The sequence below is a fragment of the Osmerus mordax genome, chromosome 1 (assembly GCF_038355195.1).
Source record: "Osmerus mordax isolate fOsmMor3 chromosome 1, fOsmMor3.pri, whole genome shotgun sequence".
Classification (NCBI taxonomy): Eukaryota; Metazoa; Chordata; class Actinopteri; order Osmeriformes; family Osmeridae; genus Osmerus; species Osmerus mordax.
In genome coordinates, this window is record NC_090050.1 from 18562285 (window position 1) to 18580970 (window position 18686).

The 18686-nt window shown below is 48.2% G+C and overlaps 1 protein-coding gene across 2 annotated transcripts in view; it reads right to left on the bottom strand.

The window, feature by feature from the left end:
* The window catches only part of tfeb (transcription factor EB), a 29751-nt gene extending 11099 nt beyond the window's left edge, over nucleotides 1-18652 (bottom strand). For both annotated transcript variants that reach the window (XM_067240913.1, XM_067240906.1), the window contains exons 1-4: nucleotides 18456-18652; nucleotides 6562-6639; nucleotides 2360-2464; nucleotides 1796-1972 (exon numbers count right to left, since the gene is read on the bottom strand). In XM_067240913.1, the coding sequence (XP_067097014.1) occupies nucleotides 1796-1972; nucleotides 2360-2389 (207 nt within the window). In that variant the 5' untranslated portion in view covers nucleotides 2390-2464; nucleotides 6562-6639; nucleotides 18456-18652. The remainder of the gene's footprint in view (nucleotides 1-1795; nucleotides 1973-2359; nucleotides 2465-6561; nucleotides 6640-18455) is intronic.
* Nucleotides 18653-18686: the final 34 nt, after the last annotated feature.

An 18686-nucleotide genomic window follows, 5' to 3' on the forward strand; every position in this document is an offset into this window, starting at 1 on the left:
ACAATATCTCCCCCCTGCCTGCCTGTGATGCATATCTAATTTACACACACGCACACACACACACACACACACACACACACACATACAGTACACACACATGTATACATACACACACAACACCTCCATCCTTCTGCCTCCCCTCACCCCCCTCATCCCCCCAGGGTTCCCTACCTGCTTGCTGCTCCACCGCATTTTCTCTTTATCTTTACCTCTCTGTCTCTCTCTCCCTCTCTCTGTCTCTATCTTTCCTTCTCTCTGCGGGGCTAGGTGCTGTCGGCTGTGCTGGACTGTGTGGTTTCTCTCCAGTGCTCAGCGGGCAGTCAGAAGCCCTGCTCCTGCGTCTGACCACCTCCAGTGCCCACAGGAGAGAGGCTCACCGAGGCAGCCTCCCCTCTCTGCAACACGTGAGTGGATTACTACAAGTCCCAATGCCCCCACCCCTCCCAGCCCCTTCCTTCCACTCCACACCACTTATACTCTCCCTCGATCTTCTCCCCCTGACTCCACTTTCTCTCCGTTCTCTCTCACTCCCTCCCATCGCTCTCTTGCTGTCTGCACACTTTGACCCCTCCCTTTTTCTCTCCCTTTCTCGGCCTTGCTCTCTCGGCCTCGCTCTCTCGGCCTCGCTCTCTCTCTCCTAATTCAGAGCTCGGTGAACGTCTGATGACTTTGAATTGAATCTGACCTCGAGGTCCACGTGCCCCATGAGGGTCTCCTGCCCTGCCTGGGGGGACGACATGAGACGCTCTCCTCAACACCACTGACAGTTCCCCACAGCAGGACTCTGCTCAGGCCTAGGCTGTAACTTCACTGTGGTGGTCCCAGCCTGGGTCAGTTAATCTCAGGGTGTGTGTGTGTGTGTGCATGTGTGTGTGAGTGTGTGTGCGTGTGTGTGTGACGAGCTGTTATAGAGATCAAACTGGCTAAACTCCCTTTTAAGTTTTTCTGCCCAAATCCTTTGGCCCCCCCCCCCCCCCAAAAAAAACACAAAAACCTGCCTCCGGCCCTTTGATTATGAAACGATGACGCACACACGCACAGACGCACACACGCACAGACGCACACACGCACAGACGCACACACGCACAGACGCACACAGGCACACCCTAACTCCACACACGCACACACGCACACCCTAACACCACACACGCACCGACGCACACCCTAACACCACACACGCACACCCTAACACCACACACGCACCGACGCACACCCTAACACCACACACGCACACCCTAACACCACACACGCACAGACGCACACCCTAACACCACACACGCACAGACGCACACCCTAACACCACAGACGCACAGACGCACACCCTAACACCACACACGCACACCCTAACACCACACACGCACAGACGCACACCCTAACACCACAGACGCACCGACGCACACCCTAACACCACACACGCACACACGCACACCCTAACACCACACACGCACCGACGCACACCCTAACACCATACACGCACAGACGCACACCCTAACACCACACACGCACACCCTAACACCACACACGCACATACGCACACCCTAACACCACACACGCACCGACGCACACCCTAACACCACACACGCACAGACGCACATCCTAACACCACACACGCACACCCTAACACCACACACGCACAGACGCACACCCTAACACCACACACGCACAGATGCACACACGCACAGATGCACACACGCACCGACGCACACCCTAACACCACACACGCACAGACGCACACACCCTAACACCACACACGCACAGACGCACACACCCTAACACCACACACACACAGTCTCACCTTGAGCACCTCCACTGGCACCTGCATGCTCTGGTAGTGTTGGGGGGCACTGATGGCGGGGGAGGGGGCCGGGGGGCCGGGCATGCGCTGGTGCATGTACTGCAGCGCTGCATTCTGCTGCTGCTGCTGCAGCTGGCGCTCTCGCTGCTCCTCCTGCTGCAGCTGGTCACGCATCAGCTGGACACACACACACATACACATCAACACACACACATCACCACAGACACATCAACACACACACACTCAGCCTTACGGCACTATGCACTACTAACAGTATATGTTAAGGAAAGCCAACCCACACTAAACAACACTATTTCTGGTGCAGTTTTGTTCTGTACAGGTTTATAAAGTTCCATAAAGTAGTGTTTTCAGGTCAGCTAAAATTTGAGTCCCAGCGCTTACAGATCTGCAACCTTGGGATTGTAGATGTACCATAAAAAAAATTCAGAGGGTTTATCAATGGTTACAAATGGTTAAATCTTTTTTGTTTGTCCTTTACAAAGAATCCCAGTGTTGTTTGGGTATTGTTGCCGTGGCGTAACAGCAGGCGGCCATCTTACATACCTGCAGCCGTATGCCGATGCGGGAGGCCATGGCTGGGGGGCGCGGGGGGAGGGGGGGGCGAGACGACGCTGACGCACCGCAGTCCAGCCCGAGAGAGTGAGGAAGCTGTGGGGGGGGGGGGGGGGGGGGGAGAGAGAGAGAGAGAGGGAACAAGAGGTGTAAAGACGTGAGGGATAAATCACTGTAAAGATCTGTGCCCCGTTGCTGCTCCCTGGCTGCTGTGGAGGACAATGTGATTCCTGTCTGCTTCCCGACCCCAGGGATGTGTCTGAGCTGTGGTGTACATCATACAGTCATATGATATCAGCTCTCTATATCAACTGTTTAATGAACAACATGACCCACAGTGTTTTCTATATCAGACTCAAACAATGGCATGCATTCACGCCACTCATCTTTCTGTATGTGTGTAGCCCAGGTCTGTTTGCCCGAGCGTTCCCATGGCCAGACCCTAGACAAACCCAGACATGCACGCAAACAGAACACTTTTCAATAAACATTGTATTACTCACAATCTGATTTGTTTATAAATAAATATGTGTCATGAAAATAGTGCCTGTAAGGACTCACTAAGATTAGCCAGCCTGATATAAACTTCACACCACTATATTTAGGCAGCCACAGGCCCCACGCTTGTTACAGAACAGCTCAAAGTTCTGGTTAGAGCAGCATAGGTCAGACCCTCAATAATGAGCCTTTCTGGAGGGAAATGACAACAAAAGACAGCAGCAGGCAGATCTATGTGTCTGTGTTGCTTGAATACCAGACTGTCAGTCAAGGGTAAGGTGGTGTGGGACAAGGGGGGGGGGGGGGGGTGCTGCATGGGCCCCGCCCCTCCCCACCCAGAAGGGTTGGGACAAGGAGCATTACCATGGTAACAATTTGGGAAGTCATGTGGTAGTCATGTGGCTCTGTTGTTCTGGGGTGATCATGTGAGCAGACTATCAGAGGGGAACACCCTGAACACCCCACACCACCTAACCACCCCTGCCCCCCCCCCACACACACACACACACACACACACACATGCCCAGCCTTCATCTACCACACGTAAACCCCTACACAATCCTGGGGAGTCCCAGAGACCAGAGTTCCCCTTTCTACAGTGACTCGTGTGGCGCTTCTCATCTGTTCCCCTCTTGCATGACTCAGCTTTTATTCCACATGACTGGAGCCCATAGCTTCAGCACCCCTCCTGCCCCTCCACTGCTGGTCCTGCTGAGGACGAGGGCTAGTGGGGCTGCTGCGATGAGGACACACCTGAGTCACAATCAGGATCCTGATAGCCAATCCAAAGCTCTGCTAGCTGTCATCAGCTACACACTCTGCCTTTGGGGTGGTGAGGTAGGGAGAGAGAAACAGAGTGAGAGAAAGAGAGACAGAGAGAGGGAAACAGAAACAGAAAGAGAAAGAGAGAGACAGAAAGACAGAGAGGGAGAGAGAGAGAGAGAAAGAGAGAGAGAGAGAGAGAGAGAGAGAGAGAGAGAGAGAGAGAGAGAGAGAGAGAGAGAGAGAGAGAGAGAGAGAGAGAGAGAGAGAGAGAGAGAGAGAATAGCTCATTGTGTGTGAGGTACAATAAGAAGGGCAGCTCCTATTGAGAAGGACTGAAGCCGCCTGTTGTCCACCGTGTACATTTCAGCACCCGAGGGGGCACACACTGGGCACACACTACCCGCTTTGTGCCCACTGGCTGGCCCGCATACAAACACACACTCACACAGATACAGACACATACTCAAAAGACTTACACAATACGATATATACACACACACAAACACTCCAAGGATTCGTCTCAACAGTTCAAGGCAAAGCTGATTCTAAGGCACTAAACAGAAGCAGAACCTCAACCCTAAAAACTACTGACAAACCCCTCAAACTACCCACAGTCAAGTCACCGTGGCAACACACTGGCAGGTCGCTTTCACAAATCACTGTCAAGTAGCCATTACTACACACTGTCCAGTTGCTATCACCATACCCTATCAGGTCACCATCGCTGTATACTTTCTAGTGACTATCACAACACGATCAAGTCTAATCACTTTTATTACACAGTATTAAGTCCCATGCTGAAGTAGGTCCTGAAGCTCATTTGTATGCGTTTTAGAAGTACTTCTGACTCCTCACTCACACGCACACACACACCACACAGACACACACACCACACACATACGGAATGCTGTTAAAGTGTATTTATAGATCTCGACGAATGGGGTGATTACATCTCCAAATTCAATCGGCCAGGACAGGAATGCCACCCAGAAAGAAGAGTCTCTGTGTGTGCTGGAACTGCTGCACCGCCTAGCTTAGCAAGCTAACATACTAAAACCTGTGGGAGCTTGAGATTAGCATCCGAATACTTAGAGCACGCAAGCTCCCAGAAGCTTGTTGCGGCCTCCTAACATCTAGACTAGAGGATAGCTTAGCACAGTGCTGTCATGGAATCCTCCTACACAACAGCACATCTCCTGACCCCCTGGCTACTGAACCACAACACTACAACTACTTTATTCAGTTGTTATTAGTCAAACATGTCTGTCTTTCTTTGGGCTCGGAGTGAGCAAATGCGTTGTGTGTAAATCAGTGCCTGCTTCTTTAGGGTGCATGGAGACATTACAGAATCCCATCAAAACCTGAACAGATAAGATGGTATGGCATGACTCTGTATGGTTCAGGAACATTATACTGTAGGAACTATGTGTATGTTCACATCTGGATAAACACACACACACATATACATATGCATATACATACATACACACACAAACACACACACACACACACACAAACACTTCCAGATATCATATGGTGACACACTGCTACCAGGCAGGGTGTTATCCCACATGGCCCATCCAGTTGCCTGGCATCCACTGGGTCGCAGTGCCATCTGTGACGCAGTGGGGGCACACTGGCGCCATTGTGTGGCCAGCACTGTGATGTCACACAGCCTTAACATCAAAGCCTGTCAGGGAGTGGGCAGGACCACATGGAGGAGGGCCTGGGTCAGGGGTCAATAATGAATTGGGCTGAAGATTAGCTACACACACATACACACACACACACACACACACTGCACAGAGTTACAGTAGGAAATGTATACACATTAATAGGCGTACAGATACATACTTTAATCAAACATACACACACAGACACACACACCCTGACATGATGTGCAAACACAGGGGCAGTTTGAGGCCAGTGTTCAGGACCAGGGTGTTAATTTGTGAGACAATATTTATAGACACTGCAGTGCCATTCCAGGCAGGCCCATTTAACAGTCAACCTAGAGCAGCTAAATACAGGACATGAACACATACACCTTCATTCGCAGGCGCACTCACACACACATACAAGCACACACACACACACACACACACTGTATGGCGGGTAGCCCAGGTTATGTTTACAGGACTGTGGGTAGTGTGAGCCAACCAATCAAAAGGCAGCGGTCTATTTCCATGCTAGGGCCCGAGCAAGGTTGCAGAGGGGAATGTCAGCAAACACACCGACAGCAACACGGATCAACAACAGACAACACACCCACGTACAGGACGCACTGGTACCATTCAAAGGGCACTGTGATTGGAAAGCTATCAATCAGTGTCGATCAGAGCTGGGCCAGTGTGAGGGGGCATGAGAGACCATTGAGAGGAGAGCCTCGTACAGAAATGAAGAGAGCAATCAGACACACCTCTTCCGCAGTGATACGTCTGCTTGCCTGGTCTAAGACTAAAATAACCCCCCTCACTCTCTGTTCCCCTTTTCAGGAACACCCTGTTCCCCTGGGCCCTGTGTGTATGGGTGTGTGTGTGTGTGTGCCAAGGCCATGTATATTATCCCATGTAGCACATCTCTGTTAATGTGTTTAGCCTACAATCATACAAGTCCAAAACAGAGCTTGGGAGTGTGGAGGGGGTCAGTTTTGTCAGCTAACAACCTTATTTCTACAACCTATCTACTGCAGCATGGCCGGCTTGGGTAAATGGACTTGAGCACCTCCTTGACTAACTGATGTCTTGTCATTTCTTCTACTGGCCAACATCTCTGCTCCGCTAGGGTCTGCAAGGAAACTCCACAAACACAGTGTGTCTGGGCCAGACATGTCCTTCCGAGGTCTGACATGTCCGAAACAGGAAACAGGTGAACGATTTCCTGTGCGTTGATTTGCCAGGAAAATACACAAAACACAAAAGCACACTTACCTGCTTGTGGGGAAAGAGTAAAAAGAGATGTAGTGTGCGCTCCTCCTGCTGTTCTCTACATCTCTGGTCGACGACAATCTACAGTGAGAGAGGGAGGAGCACAGAAGAGGATGGAAGGTGTTATTACAGCCTGTAATCAGCACGGAAATACACAACAGCAACAACATTAGATGCTACAGGAAGTAGAACCACCTCTTAATAGGATATTGCTGTGATCGTGATGTTCTGTCGGTAGTGCAACAAGCTGTAGCAATGCTGCAGTTGGCACAGTACATTAGGTGTTAGTAGTGGTGTACTGTTCCTGGCGGTAGGTAATGTTGTGGGTCCTGCAAGGACAACAGGCACACACCCTCTATGACATATATAGAGATTGCATTCCACTGGATACACAACAGATGCAACAGTGAGTGTGTTGTGCGTGTATTCTGAGAGGAGTTTCAACGTGACCTCATCAATGACCCTTCTAAATCATCACCATGAAATCGAGATCAATCTCAAGGACTTCTCCTAACTCCAATATATTTATCCCATCTCAAAAACATTGGTTTGATCAGAGCTGGAGTTATCAGAACTCTCAAAATAGCCCTTCAGAACATGCTGGTGGTAAAGCCCTCCCTCCGCTGGTCCATGGGTCATGCTGCTTACAGGGTGCATCTCCCATCAGTGGCCTCCTCGTGGGTAGGATGGAGGAAACAAGAATCTGGAGCAAATAGGTTCCTACCGGTTCAAAGCTCCTCCAAAGAGAGGAAACTAATGGAATGGACTCCACTAGACTATTTGGATGAACTCTCATAACTGTGTGCCATCAGCATCAGACAGGATTCCCATCAGCCTAGCTATACCAGACCATAACAGAATACTGAAACTGAGACACAATGGACTCAGCAACATTACCACAAGCCCTCTCTTCCTCTTTGATTGCTTGCACAACTGTCAGTGAGGTCAGGACAGAAGTGAAGGAACTTCCTCTTCCTGGAAGAGGAAGAAAACACGCTGAGAGAATCAGGACGTAAAAGCGCGGAAACATCACAATGCTAAACCTCTTGTTTACTTCAGATTTGATGTCATTTGTAAAAAATCAAGAACAACCAGAAACTGAGTTTGCAAATTCCTACATTCAGATGAGTCTCAGAGGTGGCCTTTTCTTGACACTTCATCAAGTTACTGACGACAACACATATTTACACGCACGCAAGACTATTTTACTGGACATACAATAGAGCAACAAAGACTCGTTTCTACAAACTACAATGTGGTTGCCATGAGCAGGGATGCATACTAGCAACAATGTTACTGCCGAACCAAACAGAGGTAAGAAACACATATCTGTCTGACTAGGACACAGCATGTCACTATTAGGAACAGTCTCTCCTGCCAGTGACAACGAGCGTTAGCAAGTGGCCCATTGTAAAGAAGCACAGAATGTGAGTGTGAATGAAAAGTCAGTCTACTCACCAACCCTGTACACAAAGCCTGCATTCAAACAACACCTAGTGTATCCGTGTCAAATCATACCGAATGCCTTGTTCATGGGTCCTGTGGACAGCATGAGCGCACTGCAGAGATGCAGCTATGTTCTGTGTGAGCCAAGGGTGGGGAGAGAGATCCATACCTGGAAATCCAAAGACCTGACCAGGGAGTGGGACCTGTAAGGCCAGGAGTCAACCCTCACACCGACTCAGTGTATCCAAGATAGTTCAGGCACCCTCATGTGGTTTGTATACATCAGACGCACACACACCATCTCTCACTCACTCACTCTCTCTCTCTCTCTCTCTCTCTCTCTCTCTCTCTCTCTCTCTCTCTCTCTCTCTCTCTCTCTCTCTCTCTCTCTCTCTCTCTCTCTCTCTCTCTCTCTCTCTCTCTCTCTCTCTCTCTCTCTCACAGAGCTAGCTTAGCCATAGACTTTTACAATCGGTGTCTCTGCTCGTGACACCACTCCTCTCCACTCAGAGCAAGTCACAGGGACAGTCTTAGTCACGATTCTTTCCTCCCTAAACTACAACATCACTTCCTAGTCCCTCCTCCTCCTCCGCCCCCACTTCCCTTAAATTGGCGTGAGTGTAAAAGTCTGGAGGAGGAACAAGGGGGATTCAGTGTCTCAGCAGCAAACACACACCCACACACACACCCACGCACCCACCCCCGCATACACGGGAACCCCCAAAACAAATGTGTAACTGCGCCCTGTTGAATCTGTATCGTTTCCCAGAGGAATGTATGTGTATGGTGAATGGGTTGTTATTATTTGCGTTCTCTAACACACACACACACACTCACACCCACACAGACTCTGACATGAACACTTAACACGATATCCCACAAAGAGAGGTTACAGGATTGTGTGGGCAACTGAGTCAGAGTGGTCAAAACAACGTGAGTCAGGGCCTGTTGATAGTCATCGCCTATCGTGACTGGGTATCAGAACATAGCTAGATCCTATCCTGTCTCTATAACAGAGCTATCAGAGATAATAGGTTGTCTTCCCATCATTCACAGTCAGGGCCATTACCACTACAATGATGACAGTAGGGAAACTACATCATTATCTGAGCCTTTCCTATAAAAACCACAGAACTGGCCACAACTACTGAATCAGAGGGGACGTCAAGCTTAGACAGGAGCAGTGCATTGTGGGAATTGTGGGAATTTCTGGATTACATAAACACATTCATTCTACAGTCACTCTGTGGGTAATAGAATCAAGAGAAAGACAGCAGATGTCAGGTGTGACCTCTGCCCCCCCCGCCCGCCACCCTACACACCTATTTCCAGGTGAGGTTCTCTCTCCAGGTAACATCCCCTGCATCTGTTAGAGAGTGTGTTTAGCTCCATCTGGTGGTGCTCCACTGTTTCTTGGGATTAACAGAATCCTGCCTCCCCTCAAATTTGACAGTGTCACCTAGACCCAGCCTAGAGCTTGGTCTCAGCCTAGGGCTCGGTCCTAGCCTAGGGCTCGGCCTCAGCCTAGGGCTCGGTCCTAGCCTAGGGCTCGGCCTCAGCCTAGGGCTCGGTCTCAGCCTAGGGCTCGGTCCCAGCCTAAGGCTCGGTCCTAGCCTAGGGCTCGGTCCTAGCCTAGGGCTCGGTCTCAGCCTAGGGCTCGGTCCCAGCCTAAGGCTCGGTCCTAGCCTAGGGCTCGGTCTCAGCCTAGGGCTCGGTCTCAGCCTAGGGCTCGGTCCCAGCCTAAGGCTCGGTCCTAGCCTAGGGCTCGGTCCTAGCCTAGGGCTCGGTCTCAGCCTAGGGCTCGGTCCCAGCCTAAGGCTCGGTCCTAGCCTAGGGCTCGGTCTCAGCCTAGGGCTCGGTCCCAGCCTAAGGCTCGGTCCTAGCCTAGGGCTCGGTCCCAGCCTAAGGCTCGGTCCTAGCCTAGGGCTCGGTCCTAGCTTCGAGCTCACCTGAGACCTACTGCAGCTTCACGGTGTGAGGCGGAGCCATTAACATCACGACACAGCCCTATCCCCTCTCCCTCAGACCTGTGAACATAGACACAGCCCAATCCCCTCTCCCTGAGACCTGTGAACATAGACACAGCCCAATCCCCTCTCCCTCAGACCTGTGAACATAGACACAGCCCAATCCCCTCTCCCTCAGACCTGTGAACATAGACACAGCCCAATCCCCTCTCCCTCAGACCTGTGAACATAGACACAGCCCAATCCCCTCTCCCTCAGACCTGTGAACATAGACACAGCCCAATCCCCTCTCCCTCAGACCTGTGAACATAGACACAGCCCAATCCCCTCTCCCTCAGACCTGTGAACATAGACACAGCCCTATCCCCTCTCCCTCAGACCTGTGAACATAGACACAGCCCTATCCCCTCTCCCTCAGACCTGTGAACATAGACACAGCCCTATCCCCTCTCCCTCAGACCTGTGAACATAGACACAGCCCTATCCCCTCTCCCTGAGACCTGTGAACATAGACACAGCCCTATCCCCTCTCCCTCAGACCTGTGAACATAGACACAGCCCTATCCCCTCTCCCTCAGACCTGTGAGGGCTCTCGGACAGGGGGAACCATGACAACACTGCTGATGGAAGCCAAACAAAGCACAATCTCTGGCTCTGCTGTATGAGTCCCACTCTATGATGATAAAAGTCCTCTTTCTCTTCGACTGGACAGTGTCTTTTACAGAAAGTGTGAGATTTGGTATAAGGGATGGCTGCAAACACACTCTCTCCCCCCCATACACACACAGCAGCAGTAGCAGCAACCCTGTGACCACACTCTGGTCACTGGGTTCATCTTTACAATAACCACAAGGGTCATGTGATCAACCAGCCAAAAACAAACACACATCTCAGTGTCTCTCAACTTCACCATCAGAAGGAGACATATTCAATAGTGCTCTCTATATTGGAGGACTTGATTGGAGACAGATTCGTCTGTCTTTCCAGCCATTCTAGGCCGACTGACAGGAGAACGCACACCAGTTTCTTTGAGATCTTAACAAGTGTTTATTATGAATCTCAAGTTTTATTCTGTGAATATACTCTCACATTGTGGGTGGTTCTTATTGGACTGTCCAATATTTGCTGAAGGTTTTTGTCAGAAAATCAAACTCAAAGGCTCATGGGAAAAGTTGTCCATTCATGAAGGTTGGCATAGGGAAAGAAATAGTCTTCTTTATGTTTAGATAGAAGGAAAAGATTCCACCTGTCAGAGCTATTCAGGAGCAACTTCCTATGGTTACCCAAATAATTAGAGCAACATTGTATTTTTACTTATTTACTCCCTCTTTCTTTCTCACATTTTGTCTCTCCAAATCCCAGGGTGTTTTGTGTCTAGAATATTGATTGGTCAGTGAGTTTGACAGTATGGCCTTTGACTAATCAATCAGACTGCCTCCGGGTGAGAAACACACACCCACACAATGTGAGCGTGCATGAGAAAAATAGAAAGGGAGAGAGAGGTCAGCTGGTGTTGCATTTGTTTTCTGAGAGCTTGTTTACCACGAGCTAAGGGTCGGCACACCTGCTGGTCTAGGGGCTCTCATATCCCTGGCTGTTTCTTTCTAGCATCCCTCATTCTTCTCACAACTCTCCAATCCAAAACCTGAGTTTACCTAAAACTCTATATTTCTGTAATCTTCCATATTTCCTTTCTCTCTCCCTTTTCTCTATTCTCCTTCCTTTCGGCACGCATACTCATTGATACGCTGGGAACCAGGGTTTTCACAGTCACCAATGTTGACACTCAGGCCTTGTTTGCAACAGAGCCCTCCAAGGCAGCTCCAACAGCCCTGGTAGACACTGCTGTGTATGTACTGTGTTATTCCTGTCCAGGGGCGGGATTGAGCCACGCTGCCAGTTCATTGGCTGATAAAGCTGTTTTCCTGCAGCTATTAGCCAATCTCCTGAATGCTGTGTAGGAGAGGAACTCACTAACCATGAAAGCCTTGTGCTCCTGACAATGGCTTGTGGGGAGACTGGACAAATACTCACTCTCTCTCTCTCTCTCCCTCTTTCTCTCTCTCCCTCTTTCTCTCTCTCCCTCTCCCTCTCCTTCTCTCTCTCCCTCACACACACGCACATGTACACATCAGCCCTTGTGTGCTTCCTTTCTAAACTCCAACTGTGGTTACACACATATTACATGAAGAGTTCAGACCAAGGGACAGTCAGCCAACCCTAGAAATGATGTTGCTTGTATGCCAGAAGCGTCTGTGGGCGTGTGGGAGGACCCCAGTGACCGTGTCCTCCCTGGGCTTGGTGGACAGGTGGAACTGAGACAGATGAGCAGACAAGATAACCCAAACCAGTAGAAGTGTACTTCCTCTTCATACAGGGGTGGTGATGGGAGAAACACTGATGCTAAGTTCCTGAGAGGCTCAGAGAGGAAGGAGAGCAGAAGAAAGAGAAGGGGACAGGGGAGGGGGGAGGGAGGGAGGGAGGGCGAAGAAGAAGATGGGAGGAGGAGAAGGAATGTGTGGAGCCTAGAGTGAAGAAGATGTTACTATGCACAATATCAGATGAATGAATGAATGAATGCACTTCACAGTCTGGGTTTGTGTTGTGCACGAGAAGCTTCATGTACCTATGTTCTATTTGTACACAAGGTGTCTTTGTGTGCATATGTGCATGAATTGCAGACAGTCAAGTTGTATAAATGTGTGTGTGTTTGTGTGTGTTTGAAAGTGTGTTTTTTAACCAGCCACACAGCATTTCTGTTAGCATGCGTGAGAGTTGGTATGCAGGGTGAGTTGGAATGACAGGCGTTTGGGAGATGGGCCTGGAGATTAGGAACATTGGAGCGCTTAGGGCACTCACACACACACACACTCTCACTCACTCTCGTTGACGTCATGCATAGAATGCCACCCTTTTAACAGCAAATTCCACCTCCCTCTCACTCTCATTCACTCAGGACTGAGGGGACTGGTAGGGTGCTGCTCACGGTGGAGTATGACTGCTGACCATGGTGCAGACCTGGCTGTCTCACACAGGGAGACAGAAGAAGAGATGGGGGGGGGCACATTGGAGAGGTTGAGATATTTAGGGACGTTAACTAGTCAGTATAGAGTGGGCGGTAATACACTGAGTAGAACCTGTCTGTGTGTGTGTGTCTGTGTGTGTGTACGTGTGTGTGTGTGTGTGTGTGTGTGTGTGTGTGTGTGTGTGTGCCATGTCTCAGGGCGCTATGACATTACAGTGGAACAGGAATGTGGCTAGTCAATACAGAAGGTACAGCGTTCAGTATCAAGCTCTTTCCTTTGGCCAAATATGGAAGGAGTCTTACAATAAACTAATACAATGGAATGCTGTGCACATGGAAATATGCATCAACATATATAAACAGACAAACACACACACACACACACTGCACTGAACAAAGAACAATTAGGCAAAGATAAGCATAGTATAGTTCCATTGTAAGCGCCAGTGGCTGTGACTAACTGGCTGTTAAAGAGCAGGAAGAGATTATTATATCTTATGAAATCATCAACGAAGCATAGCTGTATCATATACACCAGTTTTAAAATGGCTGTGGTTTTAAGCATTACTAATCCAGCTAGATAAGAGCTCTGATGAGACAGCTCAGACAGAGAGAGTGGAGGGTGCAGAGAACTGCTGTCTGCTGTACAGGAAAGGTCTGATTTAAGAGCTAATCAACTGTGCTAAACAGATATCAAGCTGTGCTTTAAGTATGGTCTCTCTCTCTCTCACCTCTTCCCTCCCCCCATCTCCCAGACACACACACACAATTGATTTGCTATTCAATTTCTTTATTGAGCTACACTTGTCAATGGTCAGGACATTATTGTAGATACAAATTGACTAGCCTGGATAAATAATGGTTGTAGGAAATGACAGTGAAAAGCTGAAGGTTTATCCGTTTATTTAGTAGTACCAAGTGGTAATTGTTTAGCTAACTCTTTAAACTTAGCCCTCCTGGGACTGGGGAGGTGGTTGAAAGAACAGACAAATGAATAGAAGGAGAGCTAGATGGGTGGAAGAACAGATGAGTATAAGATTGGACGAGTGGATAGGCAGAAGAAAAGAGCAGTGCAGTGGACCATCTCCACCGACTTGAAATGAAGAAGTGGAACCCTAGAGGCGGGGCCTAGATGAGGAAGTAGGGTCACACATCCAGCACATGTCTCAAACACCCGCCCACTCTCCCACCTGATGGCATCATGTGTCTTGTTGTCACCAATCTCATGTCTGTCAATCCCCTGGGGTTTTCAAACAGAAATCGCAAATCTGTGAAAACACCTCACTTTCATATGCAGAGGAACATGTTGGCATTGCCAAGCTCTAAAGGGTGTAGATCCTATTGTGTTCCACAGGTTCTGTGTTCCACAGGTTCTGTGTTCCACAGGTTCTGTGTTCCACAGGTTCTGTGTTCCACAGGGTGTGGTTCCTGCCAGGCTATCTGGGTAACGGGGGCTGTCCGTAGCCAGGTCACGTGTCGGCAGCTGTGGAGAGGCTGTGCTAGTTCTAGGATATGAGCCCATATGGCAGGCAGATGAGGTGTTTACACACTTACAGAGAAGCCTGAAGCCTGGAGCTGCTTTAAGAAGTTGCCCCTGAGTCGTTGTTCCTATGTTGTCCTATCATCAGAACGATGTTATATTGTACATATTGTTATTGTTGCCATTGTAGTCCTTGATTATATGCTGCACTTAAGATATGCACTATTTGTAAGTTGCTTTAGATCCAATAAATCATTAATAAATGAATGAAATGTGAAAATGTTAAATACAAAATGTAATATGCTGTCTCCCAGAACAGCACAGGTAGTCTACTGCCACAGACCTGTGTGCGTGTGCATGCATGTGTAAGTGTCCCTAAAAGTGTGCAGTGTGTGCATGTGTGTGTATGTATGTGTGAGGGATTCAGAGAGAGTGGACGCCTCTGTTTACCTAGAGTAAATGAACCTCGTCACTGCCACTTATGTGCCAACATGATTCCAATGAGGCTGAAGATATGACCTTCTACACACACACTTTCCCGTACACACAGCAAACAGGATACAGCGCTAACATGAGCACTGGAACAAGACCATCAGGTTCTCTGACACAGATGTCACACATGCAGACATACTACACACACTACTGAAGCTTGGAAACGGAAACGAGTCAACAATGTAAACAGGACCTACTGTTACGGCCAGAGACGTTAAAGATTGAAAGAGAAGGTAACATGGTATCCTTCAAACAAGTTCCCCGCTACCTGTAGTTCAGTTCAGTGAGTTCCATGGGAGGGCTGTGGTTTCTCTGGTTGAGCTGTCTACAGTGGTTTAGAGAGGGGGTGTGATGGCTCTGGCTTCACCACTGACACTCCACATATCTGACGGTCCCAGGTTCTGACCTCGCTCACAGTAACCTCGTGGGCCCCTGTGTTTGGTGACCCCTGACCCCTCTCCCTCTCTGTGCACTCTGCTGCCCCACTGAGTCCCCCCCACACACACATCTGTCTCAATCTCTATCCCGCTGTTCCCTCCCTCCATGCACCCACAGCTGTGTGTGTGTGTGTGTGTGTGTAGTGTGTGGTGTATGTGTGATTGGAAGGGGAGGGCTGCATTTTTACAGAGAAAAATGAGGGACCCCAGGCAGCTACAACACTGTCCATTAAAAGGAAGATAGGTAAGTATAGATACTACAGGTTGGAGTAACTAACTTAAGTTCTGAGCATGGTACCTTATCAAACATGATTGACTTCACTATAGAGTGACACTTAAAGATCCTAAAATTGTAAATGTAATATAAGCTAGCACGTACAAGTGCACATACAAACACATGCAGCAGAGGTCTTTGCATTAGAAACTGTAAGTTCATAGGTTCATATAACGACAGTAAATCAAGATGCCAAAGCTGATTTAGTATAGATGCAATCTACAGAGACAGAAAGGTCCAGCATTGACTACAGAAACATATATTTATTTATTTGTGACACACCAGAAAAGAAAAAAAATCTGAATGAATCTTGCAATGGCCTACAGCAACTAATGTTCAACTAGCTCATACACTGAGCACTCACAAAATGGAATGGAAATAAGCTATCTCATTAACTTTACATAAACAGACCTGCAGCACAAGTGTGTGTGTGTGTGTGTGTGAGAGCTTGTGTGTTGGAGCCTTGTCACTAATCATGCATCTCTGTCCTGTCAGTGTATATCTGATCCCAAGTCGCTCAGACACGTAAAAACAAACCCAGTCCTCTGAACCCCATCTGAACCTGTCAGCGCTCAGAGACAGGAGGCTGCCACTGGGAGGATCAATGTGTGTGTGCTAGAGAGAGTGTGTGTGTATGTGTGTGTGTGTGTGTGTGTGTGTGTGTGTGTGTGTGTGTGTGTGTGTGTTGAACACACAGCCAAGCCTGCTACGATGTGGAAGTGCTCGTTTATCAGTAACAACAATCACATAGTGGAGAGGGCGTAGATAAAGACGCTTCGGTCTTCATGAGAATAGCTCAGCCTCACTTAGAAACCCAGACTGGATTTACCTGCTCCTCCACCCCCCAATGTCAAAGTGACCCCACCTGGAACTCCGGGTGGAGGTTGAAGATGGAGCTTGTCTATTCTCTGTGAATCTTCAGGTCAAGAGGTTACTCATGATGATCTTTTACTTAGATCCCCACCAGTATGAAATCATATCAATGACACACGGTGTGACCATTGATTGGGAGTGTTCTGTTCCTCTGTACAAGTTTGCGTGATGTTAAAACACACAAGAGAAACAGAGGTGGACTATCATGTGTCAGAGGTCAACATCTATTTAACCCTAACCTGTGTACTTAACCTGAGAGCCATCCAGCTCAGGAGCAGCTAGTCAGTAAGCTCACCATACCAGTGTGTCCGCAGTCTATTCCACTCCACACATAACACTGTGCTCTTATACAGCCCCTGCTATTTGAATTGCCTATATTATGTTGATCAAGAAGAAAACAGATTACATTTTTGGGAGAGGGAATTTCTTGGAAATTGACTAAATTGAAAAAAGTCCAGTCATGCTGAAAAGGGAGTTTTAAATACAGAAGCTGTTGTGAGAGTTGGTGTGACACAGTTGACCTCAACTGGCTGACTCATATGACCTTTGACTCCTACTGTGCTCCCTGAATGGTCATGTTCATATGGGACATTGAGAGTTGAAGGGTTAGGCTTTGGAGTTAAACGTCATGCTGCGGGTATGTCCTCAACCGTATAGAAGGAGATATAACTTAATATACCTTTAAAATAGAGTTATTTTCTTTAGGCCGGAGGCATCCCCGCCACAACAAACATATGAGCCATCATAAAACCATACAGTGCGATAGACGGGATGAGTCACATCCAGGTGGATCTCCAGGGAGAGGGTCAGCATGTATGAACATTGGGTCACTCATCTGATTACATTCTAAAGAAAGCTCTATGTGAAAGCTCTAGTTCAGCATCATCATCTCCATCACTTACCTACCTCACCAGCAAGAACAGCAACATCTGCAGTATCACCACACTACAGAGACTGCACTCACATCTCCTGTCTAGCTATGTCAGAGATCGAATCTAATTTATTTGTACAGCCAACTTTACAAGCAATGTCACAAAGGGCTTCACAGATGGCTACAGATCAGAACATATCACCAGCATCAACCTTCAAGGTAGACAAGGAAACCCCCAAAACTCTCAAAATTATGAAGAAACCTGGGGAGGAAGTGGTCACCATGCATGACTGAACAAAGTCAAACGCCTGTATCAACTCAGACAAGAACATGTTTGTAAATTGCTCATTAAACATAGCATTTTTTAAGTATTCTTGCTGATTGCGGATGAGCACGGGGTGCAAGCGCTCAAAGACCAATGCTCGAAGGCTTCACTGCGCGTGGTGTCCTCGATCGGCTCAGCTTGGTCCCCGCGCGCTCGAGGCTTTCCAGCAAAGTTCTAGTTACATAAGCGGAGTATCTCAGAGTTTATACATAGCGGCATACCACGGCTAAAGTGTTGTTACTGATACAGCCGCTGATCCAGTGGTCCTACCCTGCGCGCGCTCTGAAATGGCATTTGGAACTTGGGATGGCACGGCTGTATTTAAGTAAAAATGACAGTTGAAGTGCAGTAACACAGAGACCAGCAAAGTTAAAAATGATACTTATAACAGTCTAACCTTGGGACTGACCACGTGAAAAATATATCAGATAATATCTGTTTAACAATCAGACGAGCAGATTTGTTTGGAAGTTATTTAATAGTCCATTATGGAATAATAATTTCCAATGATCACGCATAGATCATCTACAATACTGCGCGCTTTTGCAAAACAACTTTAATAAAAAAAATCTCTAGACAACAAAACTAGTCATTTCAGTGCACGCAGTAGCCTATTGATCCTCAAAATAAACCCTAGTGGTAGATTTCAGCGGTGGATTTTAGTTTGCGACGAGTTTGCAGAAGTTCAGAGGTAGAATATCACTTACCCGCTCTGAAGGTCAGACAGTACAAAGTTAGAATCAGGTTCTGGAAACTACACGACCAGTCCTCCAGTGCACTCTAATAATAACACCACTGTATGAGGCGAATGCCGACGGATTCTAGACCAACCACGCGAAAGAACTGTCTTTATAATACAAATTATTTCCACCACCAACTAACTACTGTAAACTCGGCAGCTGGTGGCACTGCAGTGGCTGATTGTTTTCGTTCCGTTT